The sequence below is a fragment of the Sarcophilus harrisii genome, chromosome 1, assembly GCF_902635505.1.
Source record: "Sarcophilus harrisii chromosome 1, mSarHar1.11, whole genome shotgun sequence".
Taxonomy (NCBI): Eukaryota; Metazoa; Chordata; class Mammalia; order Dasyuromorphia; family Dasyuridae; genus Sarcophilus; species Sarcophilus harrisii.
In genome coordinates this window covers 289,293,261-289,311,273 of record NC_045426.1, presented here as the reverse complement: position 1 = coordinate 289,311,273, position 18,013 = coordinate 289,293,261, and the positions used below count along the sequence as shown (strand labels likewise).

General features: G+C 35.6%; 1 protein-coding gene across 2 annotated transcripts in view; it reads right to left on the bottom strand.

Annotated features, from left to right (window-relative positions):
- MAMDC2 (MAM domain containing 2) overlaps window positions 1-18,013 on the bottom strand; it is a 225,624-nt gene that overhangs the window by 116,276 nt on the left and 91,335 nt on the right. For both annotated transcript variants that reach the window (XM_031943610.1, XM_031943604.1), the window contains exon 3: window positions 2,716-2,987. In XM_031943610.1, coding sequence (XP_031799470.1) covers window positions 2,716-2,987 — 272 coding nt within the window. The remainder of the gene's footprint in view (window positions 1-2,715; window positions 2,988-18,013) is intronic.

Here is an 18,013-nt window from a genome sequence, read left to right as displayed (position 1 = left end):
CAGAAAACATTTAATACAACTTCATTTTATAAATGAAGAAATTGAGGCCCAGGGACATTAGATGGCTTATCCAGGATCACATAGATAGAAAATAGGGCAGGATTTGAATCCAAGTTCTCTGATTCTAGAGGTGCCACCTGTACCACCAATTGCTAGCTACTAGTCACAATAGTCCACTCTAGCTGAAGTCACAGTTTAACTTGCTTGGGCAATAAAAGAAGACTTAACTTTACTATTGAAGGCTGTCATGAAACTTCTCTAGCTTCCCTTACAAGAAAGGGTCTCAACTAAGCAAAATAAATCAGTACATTGGTTATGTCTAATGATGTTTCATTCTTTCCTTATCTATAATCTACTAGTAACACAAATGAGAGAATGGAGAAATTTTCCCAAGATTTCACTTGGAGACATGTTTGGCCAATGTATTAATTGAAGTTTTTTTTGGTATTGTTTTATATTTATATGTATGTATGTGTGTGTGTGTGTGTGTGTGTGTGTGTGTAGTCATTTTCAGTTGTGCCTGTCTCTTTGTGATTTGTTTTGGGGTTTTTTTGGCAATGTACTAGAGTGGTTTACCATTTCCTTCTCCAGCTCATTTTACATGTGAGGAAACTGAGGCAAACAGGGTTGAGTGTCTTTCCTAGGATTGCATAGCTAATAAGTGTTTGAGGCCAGATTTGAATTTAGAAGATAAGTCTTCCTGACTCCAGACCTAGCACTCTATCTACCATGCCACTTAACTTCTTGAAAGAGATTGAGTATGATACATTATTGTGATGCTTGTGTAAACTATTCTGAGTTGGGCTCACTTCATTTCACACCAATTCATATACATCTTTCCTCGTTTTCCTGAGTTCTTCAATTTTGTAGTTTCTTTCATAGCAAAATAATGTTCTGTTCCTTTCATATGCCACAGTTGGTTTGATCAATCCCCAGTGGATGGCTGGTCATTCTGCTCTAGTTTCCTGCAATAACAAAAAGTTCTGCTACCAATATTTTTATTTGGAATATATGTAGTTTAATACTTTCTTGTATAATACCAGCTTCACCAATAGTATGTGTGTGTGTCTTCCTATGGCCCTTCCCACACATAGAATATTTTTTGTCTTTTTCCATCTTTGATCATCTGATAGGCATTAGGCAAAAGTTCAGAATTATTTTACTTTGCCTTTCTCTTATTATTCTTGATATGGAAATAAACAATTAATTTCAGTATCTCAATCTTTTTTTTACTAGGTCTTTAAAGTCATAAATGTAAGTAGGGAAAAAGGGGAAAGAAAACAAATAACTGCTTCCTTGAAAATCTATGTCCTTAAGCCACTTTCTCACACACTAACATTATACTTTTCCCAGGAGTTATATCAATCTATTCATTTATTCTAGGGATAGGTTGAGCAAGAATAGGGATACCTAAAAAGAACCATTTGGGCTGCATCTAAGAGTAGACAATAAGAGAAACTCGAAGCAAATGAAAATTTGGAGTTTCTGTTAACAAGCAAGGGTATGTTAGTAAATGTTTAACAATCTAGCTCTCTTGTCATGTCCAAGATATATTTCTGTTAACAAGCAAGGGTATATATATATATATATATATATATATATATATATATATATATATGTATTTTTTTTCATATTGAAAATCAGTGAAACTCCAGAATACCTCAAAAAATAGGTAATATTTTAGAAAGACAGTAATTTTAGAATTTTAAATTTCTAGGTTAAATTTTAAAAAGGTAAGTGAAATGAAGTAAGCCTCCTGATAGTTAATTAATGATAGGCTGATTAAGTATCTAGATAGTCTAGTGGCAGTCAAGAGGCAAAAGATGGGACATGATAGCATCAGGGAATTGATCAATGAATGTTAGGAATACAGCTTCAGGGAGTAACGTCTAAGAAGACGACTTCAAATCTAGTTCCAAAAATATAAGATATGACATAGTATCAAAAGAAAGGTTATGGAACAAGTTGGTAAGGAACAAAGGAGTACATTTATTTGAAGTAATCTGCAGCTCAAAGTAGCACCACCAACAAAGTTGGTCTGGGAGCAATCTTTGGGCACTATTGGTCCCAAAGTATGAAAAAATGCTAAGGAAAAGTTTATGTGAGCCCAACTCTGGGGTTTAAAAGACTGGAGAGGAGGAAGAAGAATGGTTAGAAGAGGCATCCTTTGTCTCACTAACTCCCTTCTTTAACCATTCTAGGGAGAAATTCTAAGTATTTGAAAGGGACAGATACTCTAGAATACGAACATATACTCTAGATTATGAACATATACTCTAGACGTGGTTCTTCTCAAAATACTTACATTTTATCTTTTAAAAAATAGTTTTATGTATCATGCTAAATTTGTAGCAAGTAATTATATAAAAGATATATATGTATACATTAGCAGAATAAAATCAAATTATAAGAAAATGAAAATGCTTCTAAAAGCCCATTGCTTGCTAAGCTCAACGTGAGACAATTTACAAGCTTGTTAATATTTGAAAATCCTATTAAATAGGTGAAGAGGTGGTCCAGTAAAATCTAATTTAAGGAACACAATATAATTTTTCATTATTAATTTTTCTTTGTGGTGTTTCAGACACCTTCCCTCACCCCTAAACAAATACAAATTCCCAACATAGCAAAACACCCATTATGTCAGAAATTTTAAGCAAGATTCTAAGAGTACATGAAACATGCATAAAGAAATTTGTGCTTTATTTCATTTACCTTGAATTTCTTAGTGCTATTTCGCAAATCTAGACTGGCTATGAGCCAGCTATCAGAAGAGTCCTTGGTTGACCACAGCAAATGATCAAAATTTTCTCCTGCCAACCTAATATAGAGATTTAGCTGGCTGGGGATGGATGGAAACAGTGAAGATGTGGTAATCTGATAAACTAGCCGAAGGCAGCTCCACTCCTCTGCCTGCAGGTCAGGACTCAGCAGGACTGCTTTCTCCCCCTGCTTGGCAAAGGTAGAATCCACATAAATATAATGACCTAGAAATTTAAAAAAAGAGTTTAATATGTACAATATGAGAAAAGAAAGTGTGACATGTTTAAATATTAAAATATTAGCTAATATTTATATAGCATTTAATGTATATTATCTGATTTCAACCTCACAATATTCCAGGGAGATAAATGGTATTACAATTCTCATTTTACATAAAAGAAAATTGAGGCAGACAAAGGTCAAGTGACTTGCCCAGGGTCACATATCTAGTAAAGACGGGAGGCAGGATTTGAACTCAAGTCTTCCTGACAGTGATGGCAGCTAAGTGGTGCAGTGGAGAGAGCACTAGGCTTGGAATCAAGAAAACCTATCTTTATGAATTCAAATCTGACTTTGCATGCTACTAGTTGTGTGACCCTGGGCAAATTATTTAACCCCGATTGCCTCAGTTCCTCATCTGTAAAATGAGCTACAGAAGGAAATGGGAAAGTACTCCCATTATATTTGCCAAGAAAATCCTAAATGGTGTCACAAAGAGTTGGACATGACTGAAATGAAATGCTTTCTAACTTGAAGTGTAGCATTGATAAAAGTGGTTGGCATCCAAACATCTCTTAGAAGAATAGAACTAGATTGGAACTATCAATACTCCTGCACTTTTCCAGTTTGGATAAAACAGTGACCTGGATTACAAGGGTGCAGGGCATCTAAGCTGTCCCTGACTAGCATTTATGGGCAACATATGAGACATCATCATGATCTATGGAGATTTCTGTGTACTTTACAAAAATATTCAAGGATCTCTACAGATATATAAATAGTATACATCCCAGATTAGTAGTAGGAATTTGATCAAATGACCTTTGCCTTCTTATGTTTTAATTCATCTAGTCATCCAATGAAGACACTTGTATCTAACATAGTGTATAGTGTCATTATAAAGATTTAAATGAGTTTAACTAAATCAGCTTATTCTGAGTGTCCTAAGGGCTTTGTGAGATACAAAAGTTGACCATAGATCCTTCAGCATGAGATTACACTTTGGAGATTATTCACTATCATTGAGGAAAATGAAGCCCAGAGCAGCCAAATGACTTGTCCAGTCACAAAACAAGTTGTTGTTATTCTTTTTCTTTTGTTCTGGAAGAAGACCATGACATCAATGAGGTGATGGCATGACATACAAGTGAATTGGATTTAAGTGAGGAAAGGAGGGCTGTGCAAGGTCACCAGATGCACTTTCACCTCCAGAGCCATCTAGGTCCATTGCCAAGATATAGATTAGGCTACCTGGCCTTTCTAAAATAAGGTCTTTAACAAGTTTCAGTTTGATTGAGGCAATGCCCAACCAATGATTAAGACTGGGTAAGAAATGAAGCAAAGAACTATATTATAAAGAGGCAGTTATCAAAACTATTTGGTACAATTGAAAAATAGTATAACAGAAACTAGATATAGACCAACATCTCACATCCTATACTGTTGTGATACAGGAACTACCCGCCAGTGGGTACTAGAGGTCTAGCTCAGACCTGTAGAATGGATCTCTTCATGAAAAGAGGAGGAGGAGAAGGAAGAAGAGGAGGAGGAGGAAGAGGACGAGGAGGAGGACGAGGAGGACGAGGAGACTGAGAAGCAGTTGTGTTCTCTGACCTCCCTCCTCTTCCTTATTGCCTCCAATTTATTTCATTCCCAATCTACAAGGAACATCTGCTAGTAAAGGCTGCTTTGCAACTCCTTCAAAGGTTATGATTCACAGCTGTGGAGGCTCTCAGAGAATTGACCTGCCCCTTCACTTAGACATGGTCCTTAACACTATACCAAGATAAGGTTGAAATGGTTTCGTGATTTAGACATAAAGATGATTGATAATTTGGAATTGTGTCCAAAGGGCTATAAAACTGTGCATAACCTTTCATTCATCAGTGTCACTACTGGGTCTATATCCCAAAAAGATCATAAAAGAGTGACCCACAATGTGCAAAAATGTTTTTAGCAGCTCAATTCTTCAACATTAGCCCTTGCAAAAAAACCCTGTGTTCCAATTTCCCCCCATCTTCCCACAAGCCCTCCCTAGATGGAAAGTAGTCCAATATATGTTAAACATGGTAGAAATATATGTTAAATCTAATATATGCATATATGCTTATACAATTATCATGCCACATAAAAGAAAAAGTGAAGCAAAATAAAATGCAAGCAAACAACAGAAAGAGTGAAAATGCAATGTGGTGAATCATGCTCAGTTTCTACATTCCTCTCTCTCTATAGATGGCTCTCTTCATCACTGAACAATTGGAACTGGTTTGAATCATCTCATTGTTGAAGAGAGCCTTGTCCATCAGAATTGATTATCATATAATCTTGTTGTTGCCTTGTATAATGATCTCCTGGTTCTGTTCATTTCACTTAGCATCAATTGATGTAAATCTCTCCAGGCCTCTTGAAAATCATCCTTCTGATCATTTATTATAGAACAATAATATTCCATAACATTCATATACCATAATTTATTCAGCTATTCTCCAATTTTCCAAGTTTCTAGTTTCTTGCCACTACAAAAAAGGCTGCCACAAACATCTTTGCAAATGTGGGTCCCTTTCCCTCTTTTAAGATTTCCTTGGTATATAAGCCCAGTAGTAACACTGCTGGATCAAAGGGCATGCACAGCTTGATAACTTTTTTAGCATAATTCCAAATTGCTTTCCAGAATGTTTGGAACCATTCACAGTTCCACCAACAATGTATTAGTGTTCCAGTTTTCCCACATTCCCTCCAACATTCATCATTATCTTTTCCTGTCATCTTAGCCAATCTGAGAGGTGTGTAGTGGTATCTCAGAATTTTCTTAATTTTTTAGCAGTTGGGATATATGAATATAATGAAATATTATTGCTTTATAAGAAATGATGAGCAAAAAAGCCTGCAAATGCTTAAATAAAATGATGTTAAATGAAGTGAGGAGAACCAGGAAAACATTATAAACAGTAACGGCAAGGTTATATGATGATCAACTATGATGGACTTAGCTGTTCACAGCATTGTGGTTTTCTAAGACAATTTCAATAGAGTTGGGACGGAGAATGCCAGAGAGAGAATTATAGACTGACTATGGATCAAAGAATAGTATTTTCACTTTTTTTTCTCTGTTTGCTTTTTTTCTTTCTAGTGTTTTTTTCCTTTTGATCTGATTTCTCTTGTACAACATGTCAAATATGGAAATATGTTTGGAATTACTGTACATATATAACCTTTATCAGATTGCTGCCTTGGGAGGCTTTTGATGATCAAAAAAATTTTTTTAATAGGTAAAAAGGGCCATTCTTTGCCCATTTTTTCTTACCTAGTCTTAATCACTGAAAGCCTTAGTCAAACTGAGACCTGTTGAAAACCTTAGCTTAAAAAGACCATGGTCTACCACTGCATCCAGAGCCATTTCCAGTTGTTCTGATCTATATCTCATAAACCTAGATGGCTCTGGAGGTTAAAATGAAGCTGGTGACTTTGGATAACTCTTCCCTACTGAAATCCAATTCACACAGCAAGTAAATGAAAGGCAGAGGTAAAACCAGGCCTCCTGACCACACCAAACTTTTTTTCAAATTATAAGGTTTCTACAAGTGGTGATGCTATGGAAAGAGAGCTAGATAGTCTTTAAAAAATACTGGGTTCAATTCAAATACAGACTTTGACATATACTGACAGTATATCCCTGGGCAAGTCATTTATCCTTAGTGACTCAGGCACTGAGTAATAGATCTGACACTACTCTATCTTATTAGAGGGTGTTTCCTCACTGGATACACTTTAGATCTTAGTTTCTTAAATTGGGTCATGACTCCATATAGTGCCATGTAATTGAATGTGGGGAGTTACAAAATTTTGATTATTATCAGCAAATGTTTGATTTGTATATCTATTTTATACCTATATACTCAGGGTTTTATAAAATTTTTTGAGTGAAAAAGGGTCACAAGTGGAAAAAGCTTAAGAAGTCCTGCTCTAGACCAATGAAATCACAGACCTAGTGCAGAAAACACCTGTCCCCAGATAGTTGCTACCTTGACATTATAGTCTTGACCCATACAAACTGACTTGTAAATCTGCTGATTTTCAAAGTATAAATGTTGACACTAAAAATTCAATAATCAGTTCCCTAAGTCTATATGAACTGGTTCTATGTAGCAAAGTGTGTTAACAAATTATTTTCTTCTTATTTGCCTTTCTTCTCAATAATTATAGTGTTCAGAAAGTTGAGTGTCTGGGAATTATACCTAGAGCAGATGAATATAGAGTTCATTAGAACACAGAGTGGTATGATAAAAGACAGGAAGGAGAAAGGAGAGATTAAGGAGAATCTAGATAGTGTCTTTTAGGAAAGAAGTCAAATTAGAATGTATGTTTCTTGAGGAAAGGGGTTATTTTGGACTTTCTTTGTAATCTAATCACATTTACATGCCTGGTAAATAGTAAGCATTTAATTAATCTTTGTTGATTGAACAGCAAAAAGGGTATCATATTTCCAACTATATTGCAAGGTTTAAAAATGATTAATTATGAGATTTTTTAAACACATGGATTATATCTGCTTGGAAGTCTCCTTGCTTTCTAATGAAGTCTTAAAACATTTCCCTCACATGTAAATTCTCTTGATATTTGGCTTTATTATACATTGGTGGCATTGTTCTCATAATGTTAAGTAACCTCACAGCAGCACATACTATATAAAAATATTTGTGTTATTTAAAGTAATGATAATTTGATAATGAAATACACCATGGGATTTTAATTCCATTTACTTAAAAGCTATTATTATACCTGTATCATAAATTGCTCCTATTAAAATAGTCTGAATATAATTCATTTGCATGCCTGAGACTTTTCTAAGTGCATACTTTGCAACAGCATAAAAGTATTTATTAGCGATAATACATCTGTCCAACCAACCTGTACTTCTCTAACAGAAATAGTGGTCTTTCTTAGTTATTTTTAGCTACACACTAGACCAAGTAGCAACCCATTCAGTTAAGACTATGGGAGGATTAAGTAAAGCAATATTTTCAATAATCATAACACTCACTGCTACAATAAACTATCTTTTCAATGCCAGTATTCTCGCAGTGATGCTTTATGGTTGTGAATTGTAGAATATTAGAATCTCAGAAGAATCATGAATATAGGTGACCTAAAAAGGAGTCAGGCTATTAGTAGATTTTAACAGAGTGCTATAGTAACTTCCATGTGAGAAGTGGCATAAAAGCATTATAAGGGTCATTTATGACAGCATGGAGGAAAGTAGCAAGGATAAAATGTGGATAACATATAGACAGTTTAAGGGTTGCCAAGGTACCCATGAAATATTGAGAGAACTTGTACATTAGGTGGTCCTGCTGTGGACAAAAACATGAGTAAGAATAAGGAAAGATGAAAATATTATATGTGATTGGGTTTTAATCTTTACCAGTATAGGGGAAAGCCACATCTATAAGACAAGTGATATTAAACTCTAGATCATATATAAAGATCTATCTAAGTTGTATATTGATTTTGTTTTAAAAACATAATATTATTGATGTTTTATTATATTTGTTAAATATTTTCGAATTATATTTTAATCTGGTTAGGACTGCATTTGGGGATGTTGTGGGCTGAATGTGTCCTGTGGGTCATGTATTTGATACCTTTTGATACCATTGATTCACTGAAGACAGAACAGATTATTATAGTCCAGTGAACCCTCCCAAAACCAATAGGATTTCTAGAACTTTAGTAGCCACACTTGTCTGTCAAAAATAAAATTACCATAGATGAATTGTGGCACAGTAAGAAGAATATGCTGGACTTATAGTGAAGAAGACCTAAATTGAAATCCTGTCTGCCTAAGACACTTACTAATTCTGTTATTCTGCAGTTTCCTTACTGCAACAATGAGAGTAATAATAGCACTTACTTCCCAGGATTGTTGTGAGAGTAAAATAAGATAATATTTTTGTAAATAATTCTGTAAATGTCAAAGTGCTATATAAATGTTAGCTATAAATATGATGATTATGACTGATGTGATGAACATAATCTCAAATACTAGTTTATACATATATACATAGTTATCATTTCATATAAACACCTTTGATTGTGTCATATTTAAATTAGTGATTCTGTTAACTGTATATCAATAAAATTTTGGTTTATCTGAAAGTTATTCTAACCCACTATGCTCTTCTGTGACAGTGAATCAAAATATTATTTTTTTTTTACTGGGGCATCTAACAGTTATGATTCTCCTGAGATTGTGATTTATATAAACTCTCATCCTTTAAGCATGTCCATTCTCACTTCTCTACACTCCTGGAAAGTTAAAATAAATAACACTACAGAAAAACAAGAAAAATATGATATAAACATATAAAAAAGAAAAAAGATTTTACAAGTCCTAGAAATCATGTGTGGAAAGGGTGCTCATATAATCACTACTACTAGGGAGAGAAGTCTGGGGAAGATTACAAAATACAGTGTTAATGAAATACTGACAGGAGATGGAAAATTAATTTGTTATTTAGGGATTTTAAATAAGTTTAGAAAAAAGAAAATGTCAATTTACATTTATATATCAATTTAATGTTTACAAGACCCTTTCCTCACAATAATTCTGGAAATATGTTAGATAGTGCAAATACTAGTATCTTCATTTTATGAGCTGAAGAAACTTATAGACCTAAAGATATTAAGTTATGGTATTAATAAATGGCAGAAATAGGACTTGAAGTTAGTTGCTTTAGCTCTAAATTCCAAGCTCTTTGAATTATGCTGTGTTGTTTTTTAGAAGTGGGAACCTTTCCTACCCCTCCCCAAATAAACAAACTTGTAAGAAGTCAGAATCCTTAAACAAAATTTCAAAATTGCCTTGACAAAAATGTTGCAAGATATGGCTCAAGATCAAGAAATGAAAGAATCCACAGTTTTTTTTGATCTATACAAAATACACACATATATCATGAATACTTTCTTCAAGAATACCTTCAAAAGGCATTGGACACAAAGAGTACTAAACAACATCACAAAGAATGATCTCTTAGGAGGGAGTGAGACTAGACTTATGATTTCACTGATATAAAAAACTGTCCAAATAGGACATTCTCTTTACCAGTGTAGACTGGTGATTTTTTTTTTTTTTGCAAAGTATAGTATTAAAAAATTACCCAGAGCATTGAAGACTTGCCCAGATTCACAAAGTCAGTGTGTTCCAGAGGAAAGATTTGAACTTCAGTCTTTATGGCTTCAATACTAGCTCTCTGTGGCTGCAAAGCCAGCTCTAGCTACTATATTAACCTTATCTGTTGGAATCCTAGTATTAACTCAACTTGAAACAAGGTACTAAGTGGAAATGAGAAACAATGCTTGTGTTCACACCTGTACTTACTGGAGTTCACACATTTGGGAGATTTCAGGATTTAGTATGCGATATCTGAATTTATACCTCCCTTGAAGCTCTCAGGGCCAGAGAGCATTTTGGGAGAAACCCATAATCCCACTCTCTCAGAAGAGATCCTATATAAGAAACAGACAGAGGCTCTCTCGAGCAGTTGAGTTGAAAACACTGAGAGAAGAGTTCAGCTGAATTAGATTGGAGAAGGGAGCGTCAGTTCAGTGGAGGAGAAGCACTCTCTCGGAGGCACAACCAGATTCAGCACTCTGGGAGATTGAGAGCCAAAAGCCCTCTCTCGGAGGCAAGAGAGATTCATTCCATTTGGAGGCTGCAGAAAGCAGAGGCAAAGGACAAAGCTGCAAGAGCTCTTAGAACCAAGGAGAGAGATAGGCCTCTGAGTTAACCGGGCCCAAGGAAAGAGACAAGACTTGGAAGGAGAAAATAAATGTTTGCATTTTATCAGCTGGCTGCATTTTGGGTGATTATTTACTTGTAACTGAAACTAAGGCTGCCTCCAGAAAACCTCCCCAAGAAACCTGCTCCCAGAGAGAAGCATTACATTATTTTAAAGAAGAAAAACATCATACTTATCTATGTTGTATTACATTTATTCATTTTGTTAAACATTTCCAATTACATTTTAATGTGGCTAAAGGCACTAAGGACTTTCCAAGTTTGATGCTTCTAATCTTTACCACTGGTACTTTTATATACTAACAGAGAAAATGATTGGTTTTAAAACTGTAGTCATGGACATTATCTGTGTATAGTCAGACCATAAATAAGTTAGAACAAAGATAAAAATCAATATCAAAATAGAAAGATATGATCAAAATTATACAAGTTCAAGATACCACTGAAATAATTCCAACCTCAGTTCAAACAAGCTATTGATGCTGAAAAATGGGGAAAGGCAAAGGACAAAACAGCCAATAACTTGAATAATGTAGTGTGTGACAAACCTGAAGACCCCAGTTTTTGGGATAAGAAATTACTATTTGACAAAAATTGTTGGGAAAATTGGAAATTAGTATGGCAGAAACTAGGCATTGACCCACACTTAATACCGTACACCAAGATAAGGTCAAAATGGGTTCCTGACTTAGGCATAAAGAATGAGATTATAAATAAATTGGAAGAGCATAAGATAGTTTACCTCTCAGACCTGTGAAAGAGGAAGGAATTTGTGACCAAAGAAGAACTAGAGATCATTATTGATCACAAAATAGAAAAATTTGATTATATCAAATTGAAAAGTTTTTGTACAAACAAAACTAATGCAGACAAGATTTGAAGGGAAACAATAAACTGGGAAAACATTTTTACAGTCAAAGGTTCTGATAAAGGCCTCATTTCCAAAATATGTAGAGAATTGGCTCTAATTTATAAGAAATCAAGCCATTCTCCATTTGATAAATGGTCAAAGGATATGAATAGACAATTCTCAGCTGAAGAAATTGAAACTATTTCTAGGCATATGAAAAGATGCTCCAAGTCATTATTAATCAGAGAAATGCAATATTAAGACAACTCTGAGATACCATTAAAATATAGGGATTGGGAATTCTATGTAATGGTTCATAGTCATCTCCCAGAGTTCTTTCGCTGGGTGTAGCTGGTTCAATTCATTGTCACCTGTCAGATTGGCTAGAATGACAAGGAAAGATAATGCACAATGTTGGAGGGGATGTGAGAAAACAGGGACACTGATACATTTTTGGTGGAATTGTGAATACATCCAGCCATTCTGGAGAGCAATTTGGAACTATGCTCAAAAAGTTATCAAACTGTGCATACCCTTTGATCCAGCAGTGTTACTACTGGGCTTATACCCCAAAGAAATCTTAAAGAAGGGAAAGGGACCTGTATATGCCAAAATGTTTGTGGGAGCCCTCTTTGTAGTGGTCAAAAACTGGAAACTGAGTGGATGCCCATCAATTGGAGAATGGCTGAATACATTGTGGTATATGAATGTTATGAAATATTATTGTTCTGTAAGAAATGACCAACAGGATAATTTCAGAAAGGCCTGGAGAGACTTACATGAACTGATGCTGAGTGAAATGAACAGGACTAGGAAATCATTATATACTTCAACAACAATACTATATTGTTAGAATCCTTACAAAGTGTTAACTCACTGGAATTGATAGAAACCATGCTTATGTACTTAAGTTTACACCTTTGAGAGTTCACACATTAGTTCACACATTAGAGTTCACAAGTTGGGAGATTCACAAGTCAGGATTCAGTATGAGATTCACAAGTTATACCTTCCATAATCCCACTCTCGGAGGAGGAGCCAACCTTTGAGTTCACACCTCTAAAAGAGCATAAAAAGATGAGCCTCAGTCAAGAGTGAGTAGAATCAAGATTCAGAAAGAGCTGGAGGCTGAAGCTGGCAGAGGCAAAGGACAAGCTGCAAGAGCTCTTGGAACCAAGCAGAGAGGCCTCTAAGAAAGCTAACCAGGCTATTTTGAAGGAGACAATAAAGGATTGAACTTTTAACAGCTGGCTGAATTTGGGGTGATTATTACATTCAACTAAAACTAAGGCTGCCTCCAGAAGCCCCCCAAGAAACCTGCTCCCAGAGAATGATTGTATTTTAGAAAAGAAAGATACTATACTATATAATGATCAATTCTGGTGGACGTGGCCATCTTGATCAATGAGATGAACCAAATCAGCTCCAATAGAGCAGTAATGAATTGAACCAGCTACACCCAGCGAAAGAACTCTGGGAGATGACTATGAACCATTACATAGAATTCCCAATCCCTATTTTTTTGTCCACCTGCATTTTTTATTTCCTTCACAGGCTAATAGTACATTATTTCAAAGTCTGATTCTTTTTGTACAGCAAAATAACTGTTTGGACACATATACTTATATTGTATTTAATTTATACTTTAACATATTTAACATGTATTGGTCAACCAGCCATCTGGGGGAGGGGATGGGGAGGAGGGGAAAAATTAGAACAAAAGGTTTGACAATTCAATGCTATAAAATTACCCATGCATATAACTTGTAAATAAAAAGCTATAATAAAAAAGAAAATCAAAAAAAAAAAAAAAGAAAGAAAGAAAGAAAAATGGGGAAAGGAAAAAGAAACATCAAAATAGGAAAACACAATTTGCTATGAAAATTGAATTTATGAAAAGTAATCACCAAAATGAGAATTCAAAAGAATCTACAAATGACTTGGCCAATAATTCCTTCATCCATTTGCCAAATGGAAAGATGTGGTATACAAAGACAACAGTTTAGAAAGGATGGAAGGGTTACAATGCAAGAAATGTCTAGACAGCAAGACTTGAATGTTGAGTTCATCTAGCTCTATACAAGTCTGCATATGAAAATCCAATGCTTTGGAACACTTTTAAGAGTTAAGAAAGAGAAAATGATTAATGACTCCAGTGATCATTCATTGTGGCAACATGGGCAAGTCACTGAATTGCTATTTCCTTAAATTTTCCCTTTTTGATCCAAGTGTCTCTGGAATACAGGACTGGGAGGGCATCCATATGGAGTAAAGGAAATGGAGAGAGCAGGCCACAGGCTCTTATTCTGGTGAATCTCTTTCCAGAAGATATGGTAATTAATTACATTTATAGCTGCTGCTGCTTTTGGCACGATCCCAACACAATCTGTTGAATATGGACCAGAATGTGAATGGAACCATAATTGGTCTTAAGAATATGACTGCATGGACTCTTAGGAATTGTAATTTAAAAAGGAAATGTGGGTTCATTTCATTTGGAGGGAAAGGATCACGAACACCTAGGTAGGGAACAGTTCAGCTGTAGGAGCATAAATTCCACCATACTGAAAGTTATTTTGAGTGTGGGTCTGTGGAAGCATCAAAAACAGTTGGTTAAGGCCAATATAGGAAAAACTGAGTTTGAAATTTAGATTGAGTTTTGGTTGGGGTTGGAGTGAACTGGCACCATCCGCCAAAGCTTCCATCCATTACAAAATAATCTTTGGTGGGTGAGTCTGCAACAGACAGAATCTGTTTCTTATGTCTTTCTTTGAGATCAGTAAAAGGACAGCATAGAGTTAATTCTCTGAACCCTGCAGGTGGCAGGATTTTTTTCTCTGTTCCTTTAAACTGTCTCTAATTCCCGATTTTTGTCTTATGTAAACTATGATTAATTGTAAATTCTTTGTGACTAACACCTGTTAATTAATTACACATAGTTGGATTGCAATGGAAGAAGTATGGGACTATGGTATTCACAGAAATAAACAGGATTTACATGTACTTTTCTGTCTCATACCATTAGATTATTCCCCAGCTGGGGACTAAGCCAATTCTTATAGTTTAATTTTTAAATAATTCTTATAAGCATCCAAATAATTAGAGGGAGATGAGCTATGTGGCTTGGGACACTTTAACTCTAGGAGATAAAGTTATAAGTAGCAAAGACTCAGATTGTATAGAGTAGAGGTAGCTAGCGGGCACAGTGAGAACTCTGGGTGAAATTGAAGAAATTTATCTTCCTGAGATCAAATCTGGCTTTCAAGCACTTAAGTGCTTTTCCCTTAACTCTGTCTGCTTCAGATCCTGATCTGTAAAATAATCTGGGAAAAGAAAATAACAAACTATTCTAATACCTTTGCCAAGAAAACCCCCAAAAGGGCCATGAAAAGTCAGACATGATTGAAAAGACAGAACAATCAACAATAAGGATTTTTACTTTTGGAATGAGAGATGAAGTCTAGGTGTGCATCAATGGGAGGTCATGTATCCTGTGCCACAAAGGTATGGAGACTAGCTGAAATACCAAAGGTGAGAGGGAAAAGACAAAACAAATATTTCTCTCATACATTCTAACCCTATCACCATCTGTTGGTTGCATAAGTAAGATTGTGAATTATCACTGTTATAACAGTGAGCAAAAATATAGTGTTAAGGATATTGAAATTTTCTCATTCATTCTATAAGCATTTATTAAACATATGTTATGTTGTAGATATTTTGTGGGCACACAAAGATAAAAACCAAAACAATTCCTGCATTCACAACTACCCTTCTGATAATCAGTCTCACATCTCCAACAATCTATTTTACATCTTGAATTGCATTAACTCTACATGTCTAAGATTAAAATCATTATCCAAACCTTTCCTTCTTCTGAACTATCCTATTACTGTCAAGGGCACCATCATCCTCCCAAGTCCCCAGGCTCACAATCTAGCATGTCATCCTTGATTCCTCAGTCTTTCATTCTCCATATCCAATCTAGTGTCTGATGTTCTTCCTTCATGACATCTCCCACATATACCCTCTTTTCTCCATTGTAAAGATTCTCATCACCTCACATCGGAACCATTTAGCAGTCTTCTCTAGTTGATCTCTTTGACCCAAATCTCTCTCCACTATAATCCATCTTCCATTCAGTTGTCAAAGTGATCTTCCTAAAATGCAGAACTGCTCTTTCCACCTGCATCCTGTCCCTCTCCATTCAATTAATGTCAGTGCCTCCCTATTGCCTCCAGGATCAGTTAGACTTTTAAAGTCTACATAACTTGGCCCATTTGCACTTTTTAGTCCTTTTATACCTTATTTTGCTTCATGCTTTACAATCCAATGACACACTGACCTTCTTTGAAGGAGGTATTCTCTCTCTTTTTCTTATTCCTTATGGTGCTTTTTCACTGGTTGTCCCATATGCCTGGAATTCTCTCCCTTTTCCTCTCTGCCAGAAGGCTTTCTCAAGTTAGCAAAAGTCTACCTCCTGCAAGAACCCTTTCTAAGTATCCTCACAAAGATGATCTCCATTTCCCTATGAGATAATCTCCATTTTATCCCATATATATCTTATTTCTACACAGTTGTTTGAATATTGCTTTTTCCATTAGACTAAGAACCCCCTGAGAGCAGGGACTTTTTTCTTTCTTAAAAAGTCTCCAGTGCTTATTACAATGCTTGAAACATAGGAGACAAGTAATAAATGTTATTGACTTGACTTGCTAAAAGAGCTTATCTTCTGTTGGAGAGGAGAAACAATATAAATCTAAATAAATAAGTACAAAAAAAGTGGGGAAGATGATATTAGCAATTGGGGCAATCAAGATAGTCTAAATGTAGCATTGAGCACAAGATTTAACAGTCTTGGAGGAAGTTTGGAATTTTCTTAGGAAAAGGTGAGGCAGAACTACATTCTTGGAGTGGCTCTACAAAAACATGGACATGGGAGATAGAATGTGAGTGAGTGGGAACAGTTTGTCTCTAATATTGAATGAGTATAGAAGGACAATTTTTAATTAATCTGAAATACTGACTCAACCCAGGTTGTAAAAATGAAACAATCTCCCCTCCCTATAAAAAAAACCCAAATTCTAAATGCTAAACAGTGGTATGTAGATTTAATTGTAAAGACAACTGAAAGCTGCTAAAACCTCTTGATTAGGATAGTGACATAGTATAGACTTATAGTTTGGGGATATTCATTCTTCATCTGTGCAAAAATAATGGGAATAAATAAAATACAATAAAAGTAGAAACTGACATTCTAAACCATTTATAGGGGCTAATTCATGAGAAAGAAAATGAAGGATTAGTTTAGGTTGGTTCTCTCTGCATAGAAAGAAGTGGGGTAGATTAGAGAGACATTCTGAAGACAGAATTGACAAGACTTGGCAACTGCTTGGCTATAGGTAAAGAGTTAACAAGAATTCTGAGATAGTAAACATATATGCTTGGGATGGTGGTGCCCTGTTCAAAAATAGAGAAATAAAGGATGGGGGTTGTAGAGGGCCACAGATAGTGGGGGAACTTTGAATGAGGTATAAGACCCTTCAGCCCAGAGGGAACCTGCTAACAATGTCTGGTTTGGCTCCCCATCTCCCCTAAGGGCTCTTAGATTTCCTGATAAGTCAGGGGGTGGTGACAACCTGTGTTGTAATTGAAGCAGAGTGATACCAGGTGGCAAACTACATACAATAGCAAGTTGTTTATGTGGTACCATGTGTGCAGTATATACTTAGCTCATGCCCAGTGTTGTTTTGGTTACAAAAGGGTATGAGGTTATATAAAGGGGGAAGACCTTGGAATAAATGGATTCCATATTTCCACCATTCTCAGGAGTCTTACCTCATCAATACTCCACTAAGATGGTATGTTTTAACCACCTCAGCATGGGGATCTAGAAAGCACAGTATCCCAACTTGAGGGCTCTAGAAAGCAGGACACAACAGGGGATGGATAGAGTTCTTTTTGGACATATTAAGATACTTTAGGACATTCATTTGTCAATGTCCAATAAGAAGTTGATGAACCCGGATTGGATATTCTTTATGTGTGAGTTTCTTGAGTGTTCTGAGTAGTGGCTGGCTCTGTTGATGAGAAGATGTGTCTCATATTTCTATTCCCTAGTGGAAGTGGCTTTGCCCATATAAGATTAAAGAGATAATTAGTGCATTGGACAACAATATGTGTCCTCAGGCATGAGTGTTGTGTGCCTGGCATGTCCTACTGAGGCCTTCTCCTTTGGAATGTACAGAAGAAACACTAGTTTTGACTAGATCTATGAATTATAATCAACATGTTACTTTCACAGACAATGATAATGCTGCCCTTTTAGCAAGGTATGAAAGACTTCATTGCTCTGGCTTTGGTTTCCTCATCCATAAGAGTAT